This window comes from Amphiprion ocellaris, chromosome 17 (assembly GCF_022539595.1).
Source record: "Amphiprion ocellaris isolate individual 3 ecotype Okinawa chromosome 17, ASM2253959v1, whole genome shotgun sequence".
In the NCBI taxonomy this organism is placed as follows: Eukaryota; Metazoa; Chordata; class Actinopteri; family Pomacentridae; genus Amphiprion; species Amphiprion ocellaris.
In genome coordinates, this window is record NC_072782.1 from 3,436,191 (window position 1) to 3,460,930 (window position 24,740).

At 37.0% G+C, this 24,740-nt stretch overlaps 1 protein-coding gene and 1 long non-coding RNA gene across 4 annotated transcripts in view; both read right to left on the minus strand.

The window, feature by feature from the left end:
• The window catches only part of LOC129347324 (uncharacterized), a 496,469-nt gene that overhangs the window by 48,584 nt on the left and 423,145 nt on the right, over positions 1 to 24,740 (minus strand). The gene's annotated exons all lie outside the window — the stretch shown is intronic.
• LOC111578831 (matrix metallopeptidase 17a) overlaps positions 1 to 24,740 on the minus strand; it is a 133,264-nt gene that overhangs the window by 31,530 nt on the left and 76,994 nt on the right. Inside the window, exon 5 of the mRNA XM_023285800.3 lies at positions 5,863 to 6,149. Within this exon, the coding sequence (XP_023141568.2) occupies positions 5,863 to 6,149 (287 nt within the window). The remainder of the gene's footprint in view (positions 1 to 5,862; positions 6,150 to 24,740) is intronic.

Below are 24,740 nucleotides of genomic sequence, written 5' to 3' on the forward strand. Positions count from 1 at the left end.
GTAACAGGTCAGGCTCTGTTTGTAAACCCAGCTCTCTCTCTCCAGTTAGGCTGTTTGCATTCAGAGACAACTTTAATTTCCATGATTTGGGGCTGCAGAAGCTAATGTAGTGCACACAAAGAGCCTTTATGTCTGCATCAGCTCCTTTTGTGAGTGTTTAGTGTGTTAAATTAGATAAGTTGGCAGCTCTGGGACAGCGATCCTTTCAGCCACTGAGCAGACTGGATGGCTGCTAAACACAACAGGAGATGTGGGACTGTCACATGAATGGGCCACATTTAATTAATACATTTCCAGCAGCAATCATCAGATGCATGCAGATGTATCTGGCTCACAACCACTGATAGGTAAAGACTGAGAAAGAAGAAAGGATGTAACCTGTTATTCTGACTAACAGACTCTGGAAATTTTCGTAGATACAGAATGCAAAAGGCTACTTTTGATATAAAATGAAGACAAAATAATGATCCTCCTAGTGCAGGGGTGTCCAACATGTGGCCTGTGGGCCAAAAGCGGTCCTCCAGAGGGTCCAATCCGGACCTCCAAGCGTAAAAGTTACAGAGAAGACATTAACTGCAGGTTGTAAATTAGTAAAACTATAAATTTAAAATAATTTCAAGACCATGACAAGTTGTTATGTTTCATAAAAAGATAGCTCCTTAAATGTGAACATTTTCAGAATTTACTTTTTTGCACTCAAACAAAGGAAACATTTGCAGTTGTGGTTATTTATAGGTTATTATTCTGTGGTTTTACTGGTCTGGCCCACTGGAGATCAAACTGGGATGAATGTGGAACCTGAACTAGAATGAGTTTGACTCCCTGCTCTAGTGAGAAAACCTGCTTCTATGGAATTTGTTTCATGCCCTCAACTTTGCCTCTCTCTCACTTTTCTCAATTTTCTTTGCAGTTGTTGCAGGCAGTTGTTCTCAATGAGTTTTAACTCCTACAATCCCTCTAAAGTACCAAACAGCAAACAGACAAAGTTAGCGGCTAGCTGGTGAACACAGCGGAACACTTAACACTTAATGAGGTGGATATTTCCCTCAGGCGTTGGTAGAGACAGCTAACAGGAGGATGAATATTGGACTTCATTTTGCCAGGTGGCCACAAACATGATTTCATATAAATGCTAATGTTCACAATATCGGATTTATCACAATAACTAAATGTTGTGCTTAACAGTCAATGCAGGTTTAGAGGTTTACTGTGGTTGGATCATCGGCTGCACTCCAATCGAACAGAACTAAAAGTCAGTCTGAATCATGAGTGCACACAGCGGGTCACTTTTTACCTCTAAAAGTGCATCTTTGGTGCAGTAAAATGAGCTGCATGTCAGGCTGAAACATCTGAATACCACACTGCTTCAGAGTTGCACAGTTAATTATTATTTGAAGCGCAATACAAAGAGAGAAATGATTTGAAATTCTATAATTAGTCAGCGCCTTGGCCTAGATGAGAGGTGTCAAACTCATTCTAGTTCAGGTTCCACATTCAGTCCAGTTTGATCTCCAGTGGACCGGACCAGTAAAACCACAGCATAATAACTTATAAATAACCACAACTCCTAACTTTTCCTTTGTTTTACTGCAAAAAAGTTCACATTTAAGGAATTATCTTTTTACAAAACACTATAAACAACCTGAAATTTCTGAAGAAAAATAAATTCAACATCTGCAGCATTCAGCCTCAGTTTATCATTTCCACATTACAACTTCCAGATCAGAGAGTGTCTACAAAGGAACACAACATTTAGTCATCTGGAACTGATGATATAGGATTTTACTTTATGATCAAAACGATAAAAGTTAGACAAAAATCTACAAAAACAAGACAAAATATTACAAAAACAAGCAGTAAAATGACAAAAGAACAATCTAGTATTTTACTTTATGATCAGAACAACTTGTCATGGTCTAGAAATTATTTTAAATTCATAGTTTTACTAATTTACAATCTGCAGTTTGTAAATTTGTAATTTTCACACTTTACAAAGTCATCCTGTGGTCCAGATTGGAACCTCTGGAGGACCGGTTTTGGCCCGCGGGCCGCATGTTTGACACCCCTGGCCTACAGGTAAAATTCCACATTGCTAGAGGATCAAAGTCCAAAGACATGGATGAAACTTTCAAAACTTTCAAGAAAAAGATCACGTGGAAATTATGCTGTCTTCAGTGAACCATTTCTGTCTAAAATCACATAAATTGTGGATACAGGAGTAAACTGGGTTGTTTTTATTGGCATTGATGGGCCATAACAAACCCCTTTAGGGTGAATAAACAAAGCGGGAGATCTAGACGTTTGGTTTACAAATAAAAACGACTGATATGTGCTATCTGATGAGCACTTTACCCTTCATCACAGAAAGTGAAGAAGAGGCCTTGAAAGCAGGAGCATCTCACAAGGTACGATGATTCAGAGCTTTTCACTCCGTAAGAGGCTTGTTTTTAACGCTTCCATCAGGCTGCTGTCACTGCTGAGTAATTTATGACTAGAAACACAAGTCAGAAACATTTCATTTGTTTGAATCCTCTGCATTGTTTGTCCATATGATAGTTTGAAGCGATAATTGGGGTCATGAAAGAACCCACCTCTGACCCGTCCCTGCTTTACCTCCATGCTCTCATTAATCTAAACCCCCATCCATGCAGATGAGGTGGTAAACTACTCGAGCATCGTGCCGTCATGTCGTGACACCGCTGCAGCCTGCTGGGGATTTAATTGGAGCAAACTGAGCTGCAGTAACATATGGCTCCCAGCTTCAGCCGGGCTACAGAGAAGAATGGAAATGAACACAGGTTGTGGTTGTATATCACAGACTGATATCGATACCATCAGCATCATCTGCATCCCTGCTGCAGCTGCATAGTGAGCCTGGAGGGGCCTTTCTGTCACACTTTAGTGAGAAATATGTGAGGAGAAGAATTCTGCTTCTGTCTTCATCACGTGATCATTGTGGTGTTTCCACACAAACATATTTTTCTCAATATGGGAAGTGCAGAAACGTGGAAAGTGTCTGATCTGGGATATTACAAGGTGATAAGTCATAGCGGAGGAGAATTCAGATCTATTATTTATAGGAAGGTTTGACATTATGGGAAATATTATAAGACTTATTAGTTTTCTATAGCAGAGCTGGAAAACAGGCAGCAGCAAGAACTTAGCACAGGGGTGTCCAACAAGCGGCCCGCGGGCCAAAAGCGGTCCTCCAGCGGGTCCAATCCGGTCCTCAAAGTGTAAAAATTACAGAGAAGACATTAACTGCAGATTGTAAATTAGTAAAACTATAAATTTAAAATAATTTCTACACCATGACAAGTTGTTTCGATCATAAAGTAAAATACTAGATTGTTCTTTTGTCTTTTTCTTTCTTGTTTTTGTAATATTTTGTCACGTTTTTGTTGTTTTTTGTCATTTTTTGTCTGACTTCTGGCATTTGTCTCATGCTTTTGTCGTTCTGTTTCTCATTTTTCTCGTTTTGTGTCTCACTTTTGTTGTTTTGAAGTAAAATACTAGATTGCTCATTGTTCTTTTGTCATTTTGTCTCATTTTGTCTCTTGTTTTTGTTGCTTATTGTCTTTTTGTGTGACTTTTGTCGGTTTTGTCGTCTCAAATTTTTGTCGTCTTGTTTCTCGCTTTTGTCTCACTTGTGTTTTTTGTTTTATTTTTGTCATTTTGTGTTTTGTTTTATTCGTTGTGTTGTGTTGTTTTTGTCGTTTTGTGTTTCCTTTTTGTCTTGCTTGTGTTTTTTGTCTTTTTTGTCATTTTGTAACTTTTTTGGTCACATTTTTTTGTCTCTTTTGTTTTGTTTCATGTCATTTCTCATTTTTGTCGTTTTGTGTCTCATTTTTGCAATGTTTTGTCTTGTTTTTTTTCTGAGTTTTATTGTTTTGATCATAAAGTAAATACTGTATCATTCAGTTCCAGATGACTAAATGTTGTGTTCCTTTGTAGACACTGTGATCTGGAAGTTGTAATGTGGAAACGATAAACTGAGGCTGAATGTTGTTGAAATTGAATTTATGTTTCTTCAGAAATTTCAGGTTGTTCATAATGATTTGTAAAAAGATAATTCATTAAATGTGAACTTTTTTGCACTAAAACAAAGGAAAAGATTTGGAGTTGTTGTTATTTATCGGTTATTATGCTGTGATTTTCCTGGTCCGGTCCACTGGAGATCAAACTGGGCTGAATGTGGAACCTGAACTAGAATGAATTTGACACCCCTGGGTCAGCATAAAGACTGGAAACACAGCTGTGTTCAAAATAAAACTAATCTATTTAGGTCGTTTAATCTGTGTGATAAAGAAGATGTAAACGGAACCATGTGGACTATTTTGAGTCTCTGTGTTGAGCTCAGTTAGCCAGCTGCTGGTCGTGTCAAATAAAACTGATAAATGAATCTTCTCAGACTTTTGTTTATATAGTTTCCATGCGGTTGCTTGGAAATTACTGGTATTGGACCAAGTTATTACCATTACTATGGATTTATGTATTTTATTGTGTTATGTTCCATCACTATTGTTTTTACAGTTTTGCTCTATTTTATCATCATGTCTTGATGTAAACCCCTTTGAGTTGCACTTGCCACCTGAGCCGTGCTATATAAATAAATATCATTATTAGCATTTCTATTTAGTACACAGACATGTCAGCATTATCCACATATCTAATTTTTTCCAAAGAGTCAAACTTTTCTGTGAAGTACTGCGGCGTAAAAACACACTGTTACAAGTAAAACTGCATTTAAAAGTGGGCTTCAGGACAATAAGAACAGAAGCATTCGTAGCAAAATAAACATGCTAATTTAAGATATAAAACAAATAAATAATGTTCAGTTTAATACAGTATTATTTTTACTAACTAACTAACTGTATTATTTGCATTTTAACTTCTATTTTCAACCGTTTTGGAGTTCAGTCTGAACCAAGCCTCTTATTTTACAGCATGATTTTGCAACTAACTAGGAACTATTTAACATATATAAATATACATATGATACAACTGTAGTAAAAGGTATGCTGCTAAATGTAGTAGATCATGGAAATACTGATTACAATACCAACCAAACTAACTTTTTTTTTGAACCACTGTCCCTCATGATAATAAATAAAGACGGATTGATATTTCTGAACAAAACAGTTTGTCCACATCCCTGAATATCACATCATCGTGTCCAAATCACTCTTTTATCGACTGTCATTAGAGCAGCTGCTTTTACTCCTGTCACATAAAACACTCAGATTCATGCAAATAAGCCATGTTTTTCCACCAATGTTCACATTTAAAAGACTCAGTTCTTGTACGAAGTACGATTCATAACAAGCGACAGCAAATTTCAGATCTTTTTGCTAATTGCAAAAACAGATTTCATGGGTGTCAATGACATATTAAAGTGATTTCCTTGTTTGTGGCAGTTGGAGGAAATGAAAAGGCGTCTTTTATCTGCTCATCAACGCTGCTGTAGCCACCGCACTGATGCTATTATATTTTGTATTTTTAGTTCTAACAAATAAAATCTTAATTATAGAATCTGGAACATGAACAAAAGCTGGCAGCACAGCTTGACTCCAAAGTACAATCGGAGTTCTGGTGTTGGATACAGAACTTTTGGTGACGATGGTAGTTCACACCAGCTTCAATCATTTTTTTTGTCCCATTTTCCTTAAGTCTTCTAGACACTCACCGTTTCAATTTCTTTATTTCACAGCACTCTGGGAGTCTCACAATTTCTGATGAGATGCTTCCAAGAATATTGCACAGTACTGGTTTTCTGCCTTTTAACTCAGTAACTCATTTTCTCTCACCGGTGATATGAAACGTATAAAATGACACACGTGTGATGCCGACTGTATTCCTCACCTGGAGATCTGAAGGTCCAGGCCTCGTCGTCATCGAAGTGTGTATCTCCAGCTGTGAATCTCTCTCCGGGGAAAAACGCATGAGCCACTGTTCCCCCCGGTCCGTCAAAGGGATATCCGTCATTGTGGTCGGCTTTAGTGAAGTCGATCTGAATGTCTGCGTCGCTGCCGGCCACCTCGTGGAAGTTCAGCGGCGCGATGTCGCTCCACACCTTCAAAGCGTAGTACATCAGGGCCCGGACGGTGTCCCTGCCCAGTAAGGCCGAGTCCTTCGGGAAGGTCCTCACTCTGAGAGGAGATTGAGTTGAAGAAAGAAAGAAAGAACAATTTCTGATTTAATTTCTTATCTATTGTGAGTAAAATTCAGACAAATGTCCTTTATGTTCGTCAAATCCCAAGAAAAAATGTAAACGTGTGCCTGTGTGTGTGAATTATTAGTTTACTTCTTAAATATTTCTATATGTTACATATTAAATTGAAAACACTTCAGTAGTAGCACACTGAAATGCTTTAACCCTCCTGTTGTCTTCGCTTATGGGCACCCAAAAAAATAGTCTGAAAAAAATCCAAAAGTTCAGCAAAAAAATTCCCCAAATTTCTGAAAATTTGCAAAACCTTCCTGAAGAAAATTCCAATAATTCCTTAAAAGTTTCCCTTAAAAGTATTCTTTTTTTAAAAAAAAAAAATCCCTCAAATTTGACAAGAAAATTCTTGTAAATATTTTCAAAAAATGAGTAAAAATCTTAAAAAAAATCCTAAAAATATCTCAAGTGATTCCATATATATCAGTAAAACTTCTAATATTTTCTTTAAGAACATTCACATAAAAATCAACCAAAATCCAGCGAAATTTGCTGGATTTTGGTTGATTTTTATGTGAATATTCTTAAGAAACATTTTTAACATTTCTTCTTTTCCACCAAAAAATGCTCCAACATTTCCCAAAAATGTTGAAAATGTGGACATCAGAAGTTTCACTGTGAAAATATATTTTTTTCCCCACATTTTCAAACTTTAAAACGGGTCAATTTTGACCCGCAGGACGACACGAGGGTTAACAGAGTAGATTTAAAAAAAAAAAAAAAAAGAAGCACATTCTGTCTTCTGAGGTGCTTCTGCTGACTACAACTGTATACCACTATTCATCAGCAGTATAATTTATTCAAAATATAGTGCAAAAACAATACATTGTATAAGCAGATTTGATTTAAATATACTGCCAGTGCATTTTTACATAACTTTACTGTATTCAACTGTACAACCTGAGTTGCAATTGCATACAAAATGATTTCTGGTTTAATATTTTTAGGTACATTTACTTATAAAGAAGTAAAATAAATGAAAGAACTAGAGGTACATTCCTTGTGCCTAATAAAAATGCATCATTATTTTATTTTTCATGTTTTCTCAGCATTATACACCTTAGACTACCATTGAAACTGATGTTATATGCTGCAGTTAGAACATTGAGTTGTTCTTCTTTAGCCATCATTCAAAGTAAACTTTCATTACAACAGCAGCACTTCTTTACATTTAAAACCTCCCAAAAGTGTCGAGATCAACAAGTGGAACCCAAATGCACACCGAGTCAAACTTGCAAAGGTTAAGAACAATTTACTGCGAGGTTCAGGGAGGGATGGAGGTGAATGAGGGTGAAGGAGATGGCAGGAGAAGGCAGAAGGAGGCTGCAGAGGAACGAGGCTGATAGCTGAGTGGGAGGAAGGGAATCAGGCCAGAGAGACAGAGAGAGAGAGAGAGGAGGGCCGGATGAGAGGTGGTGAGAAGCAAAGCAAAGCAGGCTGGGAAACTGAGGTAGAGATGGACCTGAAGCACAGAGAAAACAGGGTTTAAAGCAGAAGTCAGAAACACAAGGAATCAGAAACTGAGACGCGCACACTGGCAGACTGGTGGAAAGAGGAGGAGGAACTGAAGTACATCAGCACTGATGAGATGATGAGAGGAAAATGTGTAGACTGATGAAATCAGAGGAGGTGATGAGAGTCACACCAACAGAGACAGACATGTACAAACAAACAGAGAGAGACAGAAAACACTGGAGAAGGAAGAACAGCAGAAACACAAGAGAAAGAGGAGAAAAAAGATCTGGTTTTAAAACAACTTTAACACCATGTACTATAAAAGGAATACAGAAGATACACAGCTGTTTACACTACATTTTCCAGACTTTATTACATTCAAATCCTCTTGAGAACTGAAGGAAAAAGTATCTCTCAATGTAACTTTTTTGTGATTTCCTGCCTTGTTGGAGCTAAAACAACAACTCACAATTTAGAATTTTATAAAAATATTTTCATTTTAGAGACAACAGAACAATTTTATCATAAAAAACAAAACAGCGACACTTCAAAATCAAAATAGGCCAACAAGAAAACAAGAATGTCAATCCATTTTCTAATGAAACTTTAAGAAACTAAATTAAAGAACAATTAAGTGGTTGAATGTAAGATAGTAATAAACAATTACTTATTTATTACATTAATTACTTTGCATTCAGTGTGTTTATTACTCCACAAAGAACTGTGTTTTGGGGCAGAAACTTGAATGTAAACAAAGTACTAACCCCCACGTCCATAACAGGTGACATTCATAAAGGTGAGATTAGTTTTCCTGACAAAATTTTTAACTGAATTCTGACCCCATTTTATAATTCCTGACATATTCATAAACAAGTAAATGTATGATTATCACAGGTAAAAAAAGGATATCTTAACAATTTCTGACTTAACTTTTCTCTTTTCCTGGCAGGCATATTTTGCTGCTGTCTCCATTTTGTCTCAGCATGCAAACAAAGTTCCCCTCATCCCATCCAATCACTAGAGATATCATTAGAAAAGTCGTCTATTGAACACGTCAGGATTTAGTAGCGCAGCTCAAATGAGTCAAAAGATATCGATCAAAAACAAATGTCCAGTACAGAGGACGTAAATGAATGGGCCGGGTCTCAGGAGGATATTAAACCCAAAACCTTTCAGTAGCTGCTAATGAATCTATTTAAGTTCAAGTTTCCATATACTTTTGGTAAATTTCCTAAAAAAAAAAGAAATATATAAAACATACAAACAACTATCAAAGTAGAAAAAAAGAGTCTTCCTTAAGCTAATCTTTGTATTAATATTTAATTAATACACTTAGAAAATAATATATTTAATGATATCCAGCAACACATTCATAATTAAGTACAACTATATTAAAAAAAACGCTTCATAAAAATGTCATTTTTATAGTTGTGCTTAAACATAATGTAAATATTAACATACCCATTGAAAATATACTTGAATATATATAAAAATAAGCGCTAAAATTGCAGTTATTAGTTAAGAATGCTAAACTGTATCTTTAGGTGAGGTGCATTTTGGAATAAACTAAATAAAAAACGTCTTTAAAAAATAAAACCAATAAATGATGATTGATTTTAAAAGCATATATACAAAAACGCACTAAATAACAATAAGTTACAATTTAAGTAATGCTATATTGTCAACATAACTTGCAAACATGTTCATATTCAGTCCTCCTGTACTAAAAATACACCAAAAAATGTCCCGTCACCATGTTTTCACATCACCATAAACATACTTGTTCAAACTTTTAACATTCTCCATATGTAAAGGCATAATTCATGTATAGAAAAACACACTTCTTCTTAATTTGGAACATTCAGAGGTAATACATCTATCATGGACTGCTTTCGGTTACATTTTCAGATCTTTACTGAAAAGATCAAGCGCAGTAAATAAGTAAAAACGTTCTGCCTCATGACACCCCTTGATCTTCAAACTGACATTTTTAGCCAAGCTACCGAGAAACCTTCTCCTTTCAGATAACATCTTCCATGATTTATAGCAACATTTTCTAACTCTACATTGCAGCTTTGGTGCTCCTTGTAGTGCTGTCTAAAAAGGGACAGAGTTAAAAAAAAAAAAATAGCCTGTTTTTTGGGGGATTTTTTTGCTGCCAATAAATTGCCTCCTTCTGACTGCAGCCTTCACACAGCTGATTACAACATATTGCATGGAAAAGGGTTCAAAGATGAATGATCTCTTGTGTTTTTTTTGTGGAAATAAAGTCTAATACAATAGTTAAGTTCTGTGAGTTTTAAATGAGCTGCAGACGTGAAGTTAGTCCTTCAGATTTTTAGGTATATACCATCGATGCTTCTCTCTTTCATCACCTAAAACAGAATAAAAATGCACTTATACACATTAACAACAATGTAAATGTATTAAAAATGCCAAAGATGTTGCTCCTTTTTCTGTAGAAAGTGGTTAATTTTATTATATACTTCCGTTCCACGAAAGTCCAGATGGAAATGTTGTACTTTTACTTCACTATATTCATTTTGAAAGCTATACCGTTGCTTATTAATTGGCAGATCTACATTTTTCCTTTACAAACATATGTTCATCTTATAACATATTGTACACCGTCACCGAATTAAAAACCAGACAGGATGAAAAGCTCATCCAAAATACTAAAACTTGGGTGGCTATGACTGAATAAATAGAACTTTTTGGATATGAAATAAGATTATTAAAGCTGCAAACAGCGTTGAACGGGTCCTCACATCCTTGCTGGTCAGTGAATCCAAACATGGCCACCAGGTGGCGCTACGACTGAGGGTGTAATTCAGCCTACGTATCTAATGCATTGGTATGAAAGTGTAAATGTGAATGAATAAATGAATGAATGAATAAATGAATGAAAGAGAAGCACATTTTAAAGTGCTTTGTGGAACACTGTTAAGGTTAAAGATGCTAAATAAGTGTGGACCATTTCCCATTTCCAAGTGTTTCAATGCCGCTGTTTTCTTTGTTTAACCCTCCTGTTGTCCTCATTTATGGGCACCAAAGAATATTGTTTCTTTGTCTGAAAAAAATCCAAAAATTCAGCAAAAAAATTCCCCAAATTTCAGAAAATTTGCAAAACCTTCAGGAAGAAAATTCCAAGAATCCTTAAAAGTTTCCCTAAAAAGTTTTATTTTAAAAAAATCCCACAAATTTGGCAAGAAAATTCTTGTAAATATTTTCAAAAAATGAGTAAAAATCTTCCAAAAAAATCCTAAAAATATCTAAAGTGATTACATATATATGTCAGTAAAACGTCTAAAATCACATAAAAATCAACCAAAATTTTGGTTGATTTTTTTGTGAATGTTCTTAAGAAACATTTTTGACATTTCTTTTTTCCACCAAAAAATGTTCAAAGCTTTCCCAAAAATGTGGACATCCGATGTTTCACTGTGAAAATATATAGATTTTTCCACATTTTCAAACTTTAAACCAGGTCACTTTTGACCCGCAGGACGACACGAGGGTTAAAAAGCCAAATTTTCTTTTCACTACCAAAAAAAGTCCATGTCAGGACTCCATAAGCCAAAATGAGTGCATTTGTAATACAAACCCACATTATCTCCTCTCAGATTCAACATCAAAACGCAGCTTATTAATGGAGAACATTATGAACGCCCTGTTTCCCACTAGGATCCTCTGTCAGCATCAACCAATAGAAGAAACTGTTCTTGTCTCTACCATGAATCCTGTTTTTCTCAGCTCTGTGTTCCTATACAGCTAAATTGCATTTCATATGTTCTGGAGCAAACCTATTTTCTACTAGATTATATTTGCTTGTGACAAATCGTAAATACATTTCAAATAAACACATATTTGTCGTTTATTTTAGTGCTTCTACCATTGCTGCTTTTCAATCAATCAATCATACATTAGACGGGGCAGAACTTGTCACCGTGGCAACCCAGAAAATGGAGGAGATCCTTTGAAAACGTATTAAAAGGCTGATATTATAAACCAAGGTGCAAAAGCCTTGAGAGGACTGTCAATAAAAGTCGACTGAAGCACCTGGGAGAGCTTCATGAGGACTGAGGCTGGTGTTTGTGGATCAAGAACCTCCACAAACAAACACAACTGTCAGATTTATAATATGAAGCCTCTCCTGAACCAGAAATAACTTCAGAGGAGCTGAGGAGAAAAACAACTGGACTGTTGCTCAGTAGTCCAAAGTTCTCTTTTCAGATGAAAGTGAATTTTGCATTTCATTTGGAAATTGAAGTCTGGAGAAGAGTGGAGAGGCACACAATCTAAAGTGTTTAAAGTCCACTGTGAAGTTTCTAGAGTCTGTCATGATTTTGGCGTCAACTGTGTTTTATAAAAGTCGACACAGCGCCTACTAGGAGATTTTAGAGCACTTCAAGCTTCCATCCGCTGACAAGCTTCATGACCAGGGGTGTCAAACTCATTTTAGTTCAGGTTCCACATTCAGCCCAATTTGATCTTCAGTGGACCGGACCAGTAAAATCACAGCATAATAACCTATAAATAACCACAACTCCTAATATTTCCTTTGTTTTAGTACAAAAAAAGTACATTCTGAAAAGTTCACATTTAAGGAATTATCTTTTTTACTAAACACTATGAACAAACTGAAATTTATTCAGAAAAATAAATTCAGTTTCAACAATATTATGCCTCAGTTTATCATTTACACATTAAAAGTTACAGATCACAGAGTGTCTACAAAAAGGCACAAAACTTTTAGTTACAGCTATCTGGAACTGAATGATACAGGATTTTACTTTATGATCAAAACAACAAAAGTCAGACAAAAAAAGACAAAAAAACAACAAAAACAAGATCAAATATTACAACAGTGAGAAAGAAAATGACAAAACATGAGACAAATGACATGAAACAAAACAAAAAAGAGACAAAAAATTAGACAAAAAACTACAAAGCGACAAAAATGGACAAAAACAAGACAAAAAAATTACACAAAATGACACAAACAAGATGAAAAATGACAAAAAAATAGATAACACAAACAAGACAAAACACACATTATGACAAAAATGACACACAAAACAAGGCATAAAGCAAAACACAAAATGGCTTGAAATATTTGATTTTACAAGTAACGAAAATAGACCACATATAGTTGCTCAGTATGTTGGTTGTGGTGCTATAAGTTGATCCTGACATTTTTGGATAATTCAACTCAGTCCAGTGTGACATTTTTTGTGTCTGTAAGTGTATTTGTTTTGCAACATTTTTTTGATCAGTTAAAGTTGTTTTATCTGATATGAAATATGGACAACGATATATATTTTTCCTTCGTAAATGTACGATTTTGACTTTTATTTGAGCTGATTATAGGCTCTTGTTTTTGGATTTTAAATGAAAGAAGACATTCCAACTCTCTGAGCTTCACCTGTATTTACCTTGTGCCTCAGAGTCACCCTGCTATCCTGCATCCTCAGCTTCACCCAGCCATCTGCCTGCCTACGGAATCTCATCTACAGCTGCTTCCAAGCCTTGAGCTTTCTTGCTTGCTCGTTTCAGCATCCACACTCACCTCCAGCTCTCCAGCCTGTCTGTTTGCTTTCCACCACCTTCTACTTCCACCAGATCAGCCACTGGCCCACCCACTCCCCTCCTCCAAACAACCATTCATTCTCCCTCAGAATGCTTCCAGCCTTAAGTGCTGCTAGCTCCACGCCCTCCATCTGCCATCAGTCACCTTTAAACCCAAGTTTTGCAGTAAAAGTTTTAAGTCAAACATTGAGTCTGTGTGCTGCATCTGGCTCTACGTTTTGCTGAAACATTTCCAACAACGTTATGAGCCGTGTTCAGACCTCAAACTTGTATTCGCCCGTCTTAAAGCCTTCGTCATCCTGATGACCCACTGATGTGTTTTAGCAGCAAAGGATGTCAAAGTGTAACGTCCTGATAACTCCTGAGTCACGCCAACTTCCACCACAGGCAACACTTCAGTCCTTTCATTCCCCCACATGAGCTGGAGAAGCTGTCGTTCCAACAGCTCAGCTTGTGGCTCAGAGTCACTGAACCTTTACAGTCAAAGTCAAACTTCTGAACACCTGCCAGAGGAGCTCACACCAGCGAGATGTCTTTAATCCTTTAAATCAGTTCCAGACACACGTGTAGGCGAGTTCTGTTTTGTTTTATCTCCGTTTCAGTTTTGTTCTCAGTCATTACTGCTCACCTTTCTTTCACTCTTCCCTGCATTTGATCATATTTCTTCTTTAATATTGTTTTACACATTAAACATTTTGAGGACACAGCAGGCTGATGTTTTCTGCCAAACAGCTCGAAATACACTACTGTTCAAAAGTTTGGGGTCACCCAGACAATTTCATGTTTTCCATGAAAACTCACACTTTTATCCATGTGCTAACATAACTGCACAAGGGTTTTCTAATCATCAATTAGCCTTTCAACACCATCAGCTAACACAATGTAGCATTAGAACACAGGAGTGATGGTTGCTGGAAATGTTCCTCTGTACCTCTATGGAGATATTCCATTAAAAATCAGCTGTTTCCAGCTACAATAGTCATTTACCACATTAACAATGTCTAGACTGGATTTATGATTAATTTAAGTAGTAATGTAAATCTTGTACACTAACTATAAGCACCAAACAGTAACCGACATCACAAACTGTGACTCATGAACAGCGGAGCATTGAAGGAGCCAGATATTTTTCTCAGTAGCTGCTGGAGACCAAAACTGACCTAAAAATTTGAATACTGCATAAAACAGGTCTCCAAATTAATTATAATTTCATTTCCTAAATGTTGACTGAGTAAATGCCCAAAGATTTGCTAACAACAGCTGCTGCTAATAAAAGGTAAAATCAAAAAGTTCTGAGACTGTAGCTACAAAAAGCAACAATACCTGATTTAAATTTGTCCAGTTTATGCTACTATTTGTCATAGTAGTATAAGACGATGCTAGCACTGCTGCAGTTCTTTCAATGCACCCTGGTAGTCTCACTCTATAAGCATGTTGAGCACCATCTACTGTGTGCAATGTAACTTCTTCTCTGTTTTAAAATGTCCACCCTTCAACTCAAATATCAGTTTGTTTTGAGTGCATGAAAGAAGTCGCAGTAGGCCTGACAGGAAGCAGTGACTGTGTTGTTGTGACCAAAGAGCGTTTGTATAATCAGCACCCAAATGCACCCAGCTCAGGTTGTTTGCACTAAATGTTCTCCATCAGACACCTCAGGGCATCATATCGTAGAAGTCGGCATCGACAGCCTGACTCTGGGAAATGAATTCACAGAGCGCAACCTGTTAAAGGTCGAAGAAAATGACAAGGATGCTCTTGGTATGATCCGGACACGAGGTCACCAGTAATGATCCTCAACATGAAAAACATTTCAATTTGGTGCAACATCAGTGAAATCAATTCTGTGCATTATGAATATTCTTTACATTAAAACAACTCTGTACAATACAATGGAAGGATCTGAGCAATGTCGTGTTTTTGTACAAACACATTGTTATTTACCACATTCAGAGGAATCTGTGCAATATCTTAATTTATACAAATTGAAGAAAACTGTACAATATCAATCAAGGACATCCCGATCAAGATTGCTTTCAATCTGATCTGAATTCTTTAACCCTCGTGTCGTCCTGCGTGTCAAAATTGACCTGTTTTAAAGTTAGAAAATGTGGGAAAAAAAACATTTTGACAGTGAAACTTCTGATGTCCACATTTTTGTGAAATTTTTGAACATTTTTTGATGGAAAAAAAAAGAATTGCTAAAAAAAAGTTTCTTAAGAACATTCACATTTCTTTATTTTTTAACTTTTAAGGGAAACGTTCAAGGAATTATTGGAATTTTTTTCCTAAAGGTTTTGCAAATTTTCAGAAATTTGAAGATTTTCTTTGCTGAATTTTTTTCAGACAAGGAAACAATATTTTTTGGTGCCTGTAAATGAAGACAACAGGAGGGTTAATTTTGAGTAACTGCTGTTACCATTTTCCCAGATAATACACAATTAAAATATTGTAGATTACCTATAATACCTGGATGTGCCACCAGGGGCAGCCTCTTACTGTTTAGTGCTGAGGAAGCCAGCAGAGAGCAACATGGTGTGGAGTTTAGCTGGTAAAGGAGCACCGTGATGGAGACTTGGATGAGACTTGGCGACTTCAGGCCAGAAATTTATCATAATTTAACTAGGATTCACTTACAAACATCTGGGAGTGAGTCTGGACAACAAGCTGGAGTGAGGCTGTCTACAACAAGAGCCTCAGCTGGCTCTACTTCCTCAGGAGGCTTTTTTCTTTCAATATTTTATTTTCCATAGTCAGTAATGTAGTGACATTTTATCTTATTTTATTTGATTTTATTTTCTTGACGTGTTCTATTGTTGCTTTCTTTTAATTTGCTTTTATTCTAATTTTACTGTTTGATTTTAACTGGAAAGCACTTTGGTCACCTTGAGTGTTGTAAAGTGCTCTATAAATAAATCTTAATTGATTGACTGATAGTCCTATCTTATTTTATTCTATGCTATTCTATTCTATTTTATCTTATTTTATTTTATGCTACCTTTACTTTATACCTGACCCTAATTTTCTGTGTTGTCTTGTTGTTTACCCCCTTGTTGAATATCCAGCTGCTGGAACAACAGAATTTCCCTCTGGGGATTAATAAAGTCTAATGTTGGGCACCGTAGTGGGCTATCTGAGCACTTTTAACATGATTTTTGCCACATTTCGATGTCACAACAGATGTAAACAAAAAAATCAGGTTATACTGATCCTAATCCGTTAAAAGCTTCTGTATGATGCTTCTTTATTTCTCATTCTCCCGCTGATGTCCGTACACTTTTGCACTCTCCCATTAGCAGCTGTAACACTTAAAAAGGTCCCCGCTGTGGAATTCATTAAAGCTTATCTTATCTGATCTTATCTTATGAAGACTGTGGGTCTGTTGACTGACAGGGAACTGGATGTTTGCTCCAGTTTGAGGTCTGTGGCAAAACTGCAAATTTACACTGTCAAACGGTGGCAAAAATTCATACAACACATTTAAGAGTCCTCCTTTGGACACGCGTGCATGATTTTTTTCTATCAACGTCTAAATAACAGTCATGGAGACGAGTTCAGGGAGGACACTGTCATCTCTCACATCGCATCTTTCCAATAAAATCCTTTCAAGGTCATGGCAGCTCGATAACATCCACAGATTCAGCACACATGAACTGATATTCCTGCTCCTAATTGCAGTGAAACACTTGAGCTGCCAGTTGTTCGGCCGCTACCACAGTGTCTTTAACACATGCAGTGATGCGAACGGGTTCATTAGTGCTGCTAATTAATGTGCTAATTAGCAAATATGTCTATATCAACACGTTGTCGCAAAACACATGGATGTGTTAGCAGTGTTAGCTTATAGTAATAAGGGAGCAGTGGCTTGAAAATGGGGTTTTCAAGATTAATATGCAAATGTATGCAGACAGTCCCTTCAAAATCTAATCGGATCATCTATTCTGTAGGGGGAACTTATGGTGTACAGTAGGACAATATTTTTCTTCCCTTGATTTGTTTGCAAAATTGTGTCTACACAGTCCATTTATTCATCCTCCCTGAGCATCTGACCCTCGCTGCTCACCACAGTTAGCCAAGGTCACTGCAAATGGCTCAACCTCCACAGACAATTCACCTGCTTATTAGTCCTAATTCAAAGTGACGAGGGTGGCTGGTTGTAGATTTCTGTGTGTCTGGGAGAATGTTTATGAGAGAGAAAGATGGAGAGGCACACTGCACGGGTTTGTCAGCGGGTAAGCATGTATGTGCATCTAAATGGTGTGTGTGTGTGTGTGTGTGTGTGTGTGTGTGTGTGTGTGTGTGTGTGTGTGTGTGCCTGGATGTAATTGCAGGTAAGTCCGTCAAGGTCGCAGCATTCCTGTCCTGCATCTCAGATGAACAGACGAGTCTCTGGGAGCTGCTCGTGTTTACATAAAGAGACCATAGGTGCATGAAAAATGAAGCAAGTGTCACTTCCCCGCGACGCTGCCTTTAAATTTGATTATCCTCACAGATCGGGACATGGATCTTGTCACTATGTCAATCTTACAGCTTGATTTTAGCAGCCTTATTGATTGTGTTTTAATTAAGCGACCAACTGCAGTCACGTCTGATGTTTATTAAACAGCGTGTCCTCATTAAGTCCACACCTGTGTGCTGTTTTTATGACCTACTTGCTGTCCACTCTACTTTTATGACAAAACACCCCCGCATTAATATGCTTTTGGAGTCACCGCAGTCAAAACAAAAAAATGTGGAATAATTAGGAATGTTCTGGGCATTGGTTGAATATTTCATCTAATCACAAAGTCTGGTGGATCCCTTCAGTTATTTTGGCTGCTTAACAAAAATTTATATATATATATATATATATAACACAGTGTCTGAAAAATGTTATTTCACGAGTTTTTGTGTACTTAACAGGTGAACTAAGTACAAATATTTATAGAAAAAAATAGAACAGAACAGAATTGAATAAAAAGCATTTATTTGTCCTCAAAGGGATATTCTGTAATTCTGCTATATTAATCTTAGTGTATTGTTTTACTTGAAGTAAATGATTAGTCACTTTTGTTAGTAATTGTCTAGATTGATTAAATATGTTATAAATAAAATGTAATATTTTAATGACCAAGGCAAGCCTATTTAAATCAAGAAAATTATAATAAATTAACATGAATTAATGTTACTTTAATTTGTATCCATCAAAATAATTTAGCTATATTTTTTACAAATTCAATTAGTTATCAAACAAAAATTAAGTAAAAAATAAGTAATTCAATAAAACAGCATTAGACATGACGTGTGGTCAAACAGACTTAATAGATAAATATCAATATTTGTTGCAAATCAATTGAATCTCAACCATTTTTTGGAAAACAGTGTTACTATTTCTGTGGGAACAAATGCATTTCAATTTGGGACAAGCGTTTCAAGTTTCACTGTTTAATGAAGCGAAACTTCCAAGCTAGTTGAGGCAATCAGCACAGGTCTGTTCTCACACACTCCTCACATCACCACATCTGTCCAAGTCAACCTTCCATCAAGGCAGTTAATAGTTTGACATTTTGGGAAATATGCTCTTGCTTTCTTGCTGACTGAGTCTCCACAGGTTCCCCTGACAACCTCATGCTTATGATAAGTCTCCACAAAGTCAAGACATTTTTCCAGCACTTAGCTCCCTGTAAAATCACAGTTTGTGTTTGATTTTAGACCTCTTTAATGTCTCTTACTACAGATTAAACAGACAAGATAGGTGCTGATAGGCCTACATAACCACAGCAGATCTGACTCATTTAAATGAATTTACTGAAGCTTCAATGCCCAAATTTCGGTGCATGAAACTACAGTGTTCTAGTGCAAGTGAAAGTGTCATTAGTTGTTCCTAACAGTTACAGTCAGCTGGGCAGACATCCATAAACATCACAAAGTGCATGAAAGACTCAATTTGTGCCTTTAGTTCAATGAGACGGATACAGGCATCAAAATGGAACCAGGAGCTAAAGTCTAGCTGGTTGCTTCCAGCTGTTTGTAGGAGTCTAACCTTTAAGATTATTGAATAACTGAACCATCAAACAGCAGCAGGATCCATACAAGTGTCTCCGATGTGTGAGAGGTGCCTGTGATTATGCACAATACAGCAGTAGCTTCATTATTTACCTGACATAGTGACAAGATTAATTGGGTTCTTACAAGAAATGACATTTTGTGCTTCTCATCACATCAGACAAAAGTCACAGTTTATAAACTGCATTTAGAAATAACTTTCTTGGACACAGCCCTGCAATTATACATTGACCCGTCCAGAATGACTTGAAAATGATCCATAAGTACGGAAAATTAGTCCAGAATGACATGAAATTTGTCCTGAATGACTCTAAAATTATCCTAAAGATGCAAAAATGACACAAAATGACAAGAAATGATCCAAGCTGACATAAAATTTGTTGAAAATGACTTGAAAATTGTCCAAAATGACTCAAAGCTTGTCCGGATTAATATATAACTGAGGGACTTTTGAAGTCCATGGGATATATCTTGGATACTTTTTTATGAAAAGCCAAAAAAATCATGTTTTTTATGTTCATTATGATCATGTCTTTACAAATTCCATAATTATTTATTATGGAAACAATCACTTATTAATAAAAATGACTGGATATCACTAACATGTCAACTAAATAACCATCCAAACAATAGGTACTAAAGGTGGCTGTAGCTAGATGCATTATCATCAAACATGGGCATAATTTTCAGTCTTAAATAAACCACTGATGTCTTGCCTGTGGGTGAACTCCCTTTCTCAAACACTGCAGCATTTTGAGTAGCAAACACCTAATAACTAAAACACCAACTGTACCTGTATAAGTCCATGCATGCCGGTTATTAGCTGTAAAATAAGAAACTAAATACTAGAACAGCTCAATCCTGAAATTCACCTACAGCTTCCAGTTGTCCGATTTAATCAAACCTTTTGAAAGATTTCTTGAGCCTCCACTTTCCTTCCTTCTAGTCTTCATGCTACAGTAAGCTGACTGCAGGCAAACTGGCTCAAACTTTGCCTTCAGTGCACAGAAACACATCTCAGAAAGAACTTGAATGATCATAATTCCCCAAATGTCAAGCTGTTATTTTAAGCTGCTAGTGGTGTGTTTACTTTTTTTGTCGTATGTGGCGAACACAGCCTAAAAGCACCGCTGAAACTTCTGCTGCTCATTAAACCCTACTTCAGCTCTCACATCCACCTGCAAAGAGGCTCCTTTTCCCTCGGAGGAAGTTATTATCATCACTCTCCACTCCCTGCTGTGCTCAACTGAACTCAATGTTGCCCTACGAGGAGAGAAAAGGCTAAAGTCTGGATGCCAAACATCGTCTTCATCTATATTCATATAATTATCCCTTGAATGTGAACCGTCTGATGTATAATATATGTTAAAATATTATTATGATTATAATTGTACATGAATAACTGATTTAGATTAAAGTACTTCTGCCACCACAGCTGGAAACAAATGAAAAATCTGACTGATGGTGAAGTTTTTAAGTTGCATCACAGGATATAATTCTCAGGTCGAGCTCTAAAGGAAGAAAATGTGGCCGATCAAGCTGATGGCGGTGTATTCGAGGCGTAAATGTCTATTTTCTTGAAGTTTTACAGCTGTGACTTATGAGCAGTTAGAGAGTGATAAGCGCATGAGCCAGCAGAGTTCGAAGAACCAAAAACTGCAGATGTAAGAGATCTTGGCTGCAGCATAAAGCAGGAGTCATCAGCGGCTCAGTGGCTGAAGGGCTGTTTAGCAGCAACACAGCTCCTGAGTATGCATCATTGACTCACAAATAAATACCTGAGAACAGAGTGTACTGTCAGACGGTTCCACATCAATCAAATATAATACCTACACAGAGAAGTGCTTACATCAAAGAACACCCTGACACCACTGAGCCGGCAGTCCTGGACAGGCTCTGGATCTTTTGCTGTGATGCTTAACTGGCAAACAGAGGATGAAAGGAGAGGAGGAAAGAGAAAGATGCGTTGTTAGAGGCTGATGAGAGCGAAAGAAGAATGCGAGGGAGGAAGCGAGCGCAGTCAATGTCACAGCGCTCTTGATGATCTAGAGTTGTTTTTTCAAACACTGGACTTGAATCCTGCTGTTAAGTGTTCTTGATTGTCAAAAACTGAACACGTTCTTTGTAATCTTGCTGTGCGAGGAGCAGTTTTCAGTTCTGTTCAGGTTGCACGCTCACACTCCTGCAACAGGTACAAGCAGTAACGACGTGGGTGTGATGGAACCTGCGATAAACGTTTCCAGGACACTTCCAGGTGTGTGATTTCACCATGGAGAGAAGCAGCTGAGTCAGAGTCTGCAAGGATCTCTGTTAGCAGCCTCAGATGTACAAACCCTCATGTCAAGGATCTTCAATGGAGACGACAGTTGGGGCAACGACTCAGAGACCAAACAGTGAGGAAGTCTGCAGTCTCTAAGACCAGAGAGGAGCACGCTAAAAGAACGGCTGCTGTTTTGTTTAACATTAGGGATGTCCCAAATTATCTAGCAGTATTGTTATCGCGTTTTTTCTGCCTATCATGAAAACCGATAAAATAATGCCTGGATTTTGCCGGCATTTACTTAGTGTGAACTGTTGTTTGAGACAATTAAACATATATATATATGGCATAAATATGGCATTTTTTCCATAACTTAAGTTGAAGTAGTTTTCTTATTTTGCTCAGACAATGTTTACATCTGAAAGCCTTGTTGCATCTGAGAATGCATCCAGTAGGGTATCATAATAAAATCAGGCATGATGTGTTAATTCCACCACAGCAGATTTGTAATGTTACCTAAAATTAGTTAAATAGTCCACTCAGGGTGGGAATCTTTGGGCACCTCATGATTCGATAGCGATTCTGATTCAGGGGCTACGATTCGATTATGAATCGATAATTGATGCATCTTTAATTTATGTATATTATAGTGTGTTGGGATGGCCGTGTTGGTGAAATAGTGTCGGGTTGGGATGGTGTATCTGGGCTCCACTGTATGCAGCAGTGCATAGATTACATATAACGAGGCTCTTGTCCAGTTCGCTTCTGCCGTCGACGTTGTAGAAGCTACAGTGTTTCCACACGTCTGCCTTTAAATTAGGAGCTGTTCGGATCTCAGGGCGAGGTGGGTGGAGGTCCGCCATGTTTGTTTTCCTCTTTGCGTGTTGGCGTGTCCGTTCCAGGTGCGCATCCCAAAGTGTCCCAGAGATGACGCGAACTGCGCTTCTTAGTTCTGCATTATTTAGAACCTTCTGTATTACTTTAATAAACAGGTTTAAATAATCGTAATTTGGACATTTGGAAGTCAATTCAGATTCGTCCAGACCAAAATTGCGATGCATCAAAGAATCGGAAATTTCCCCCACCCCTATAGCCCACACATATCAGTATCAGTTGATATCGGAATCAGAATTTGAGAGTTGGACAATATCGGCATATTGGTTATTGGCAAAAAAGCAAATATCTGACATCTCTATTTAACATTCATGAGTTGTGTCCCGTGAATTAATCCCCTGGGTCAGACTGTCAATGTCAAGTTCTACTGTAACATCCTGAGGCATCCAGAGGAAGACATCTGGCACAAACCACCTAAACTGTAGTCTGCTAGCTTTCAACTGTGCTGTGAATGGATGCAGACATTGATTACATGCAAATTTTTTGGCGACAACAACAAAATCCTCCCTCCAGACCTGCCCTTCCTGAAACATTTCTCTCCCTGTGACCTTTGTCTCTTCCCCAAAATAAAACTTCATGTTAAGTATTGCTGTTTCGACAGTAGAGATGCGTCACAGATGATGCTCGATGCTTTTACTGTATGAGACTTCATTCTAAATGTGGCAGGAGAGCTGGGAGCAGAATATCCCTCCACAAGGTCACTACTTAGTCAAATCAGGTCCAGTTTTCCTTTCTATTTTTGATCACATCTCTTATATTTGTTTAAATGATTATTTGGATTGTGTATTTTTTGTAAAGCTACATCTGGACACATTGTTTTGGTTGGTTTTACTTATGCGGACAATAAAAGTTTAACTTGCAGTAGACAAGACTAGCTGATCTAAATGAAAAGTTTCATTGTGTATTCAGTGCCATACAAATAGTAAAACTGTTGATCCCCAGAAGTTTTTGTGGCAGACACTAAAAACTTTTGGTTTCCACAACAAGCCAACAATTAGCAACAAATTGCTTCTTTTTAAATGGGGTACGCTTGTTCCTGAGAAATTGGATTTGTAAAAGATTAGACTCTTTTAATTCAATCTGTCTCAAATGGAAAGCTTCAATTTCCCAAATTGTGAGAACAGGAAAGCTACTGAACGGATGTAAACACAGATTTCAGAGACAGCTCAGATCTGTTTGCCTTTAAACTAATTAGAGGTCGGTGAAGTTTTGCAATGCATTTTAAGTGCTCTGTATTATTTGGGGAAATCCATGTCTGTTCACGGTAACACATTCTAATCCTTCACACGCACACACACACACACACACACACAAAAACACATGGTGCTAAACCAGGGGTGCCAAACTCACTTTAGTTCAGGTTCCACATTCAGTACAATTTGATCTCAAGTGGGCCGGACCAGTAAACTCACAGCATAAGAACCTATAAATAACCTATAAAACGACAAAAGCCAGACAAAAAACAAGACAAAAAAACATGACAAAATATCACAAAAATGAGACAAAAAATGACAAAAGTAAGACAAACGACATGAAACAAAACAAAAAACAGACAAAAAATTAGACAAAAAAAGTTACAAAGTGACAAAAAATTAACACAGACAATACAAAAAACCCCCAAAATGACAAAAAGACAAAAAAAACACAAGCAAGACAAAAATGAAACAAAAAATGACAAAAATAAGACAAAAAGCACAAGTGAGACAAAAGCGAGAAACAAAATGAGACAAATGTCAAAATCATTCCAATATAATGCAATAAACCTTCTAGTTGAAATAAAATGACTGTGGGGAGTTGGACTCTGTGCTCATAAGAAGTTTCAAATCTTATGTGATAAACTTTATTTCCAAGAATGCCTATGAAACCATATACACGCAAGGCCTTTAGCAAATCTAGGTCATAAATATGTGATGAAGAGGGAAATTAGTTTTGCCATTACAGATTCTTATGCAATACTGTCTCAGAGTAATGCCGGTTTGAGGAAATCTGAAGTAAAAAAAATAGCAGATCAGTTCTAATTTACACTGGGAAACTGCTTCAACATACCTCGAGAAAATCTACAAATGCTCAAGTGACTTTTAACAGGATGTAAAACGGAGAAAAATTCAGAAACCGTCTATTTAATTTACGAATGAATATAGAGGAAATGTCATCTGTAGGCAGTCAACAAAACAGGGACCTTGGAGCTGAATAAAGGAACAGATGATGAGAGCAAAAGTCTGCAAGAAAGTGATGATCTTCCACCTGAGATATCAGTTAAGCACCATAATAATAGAG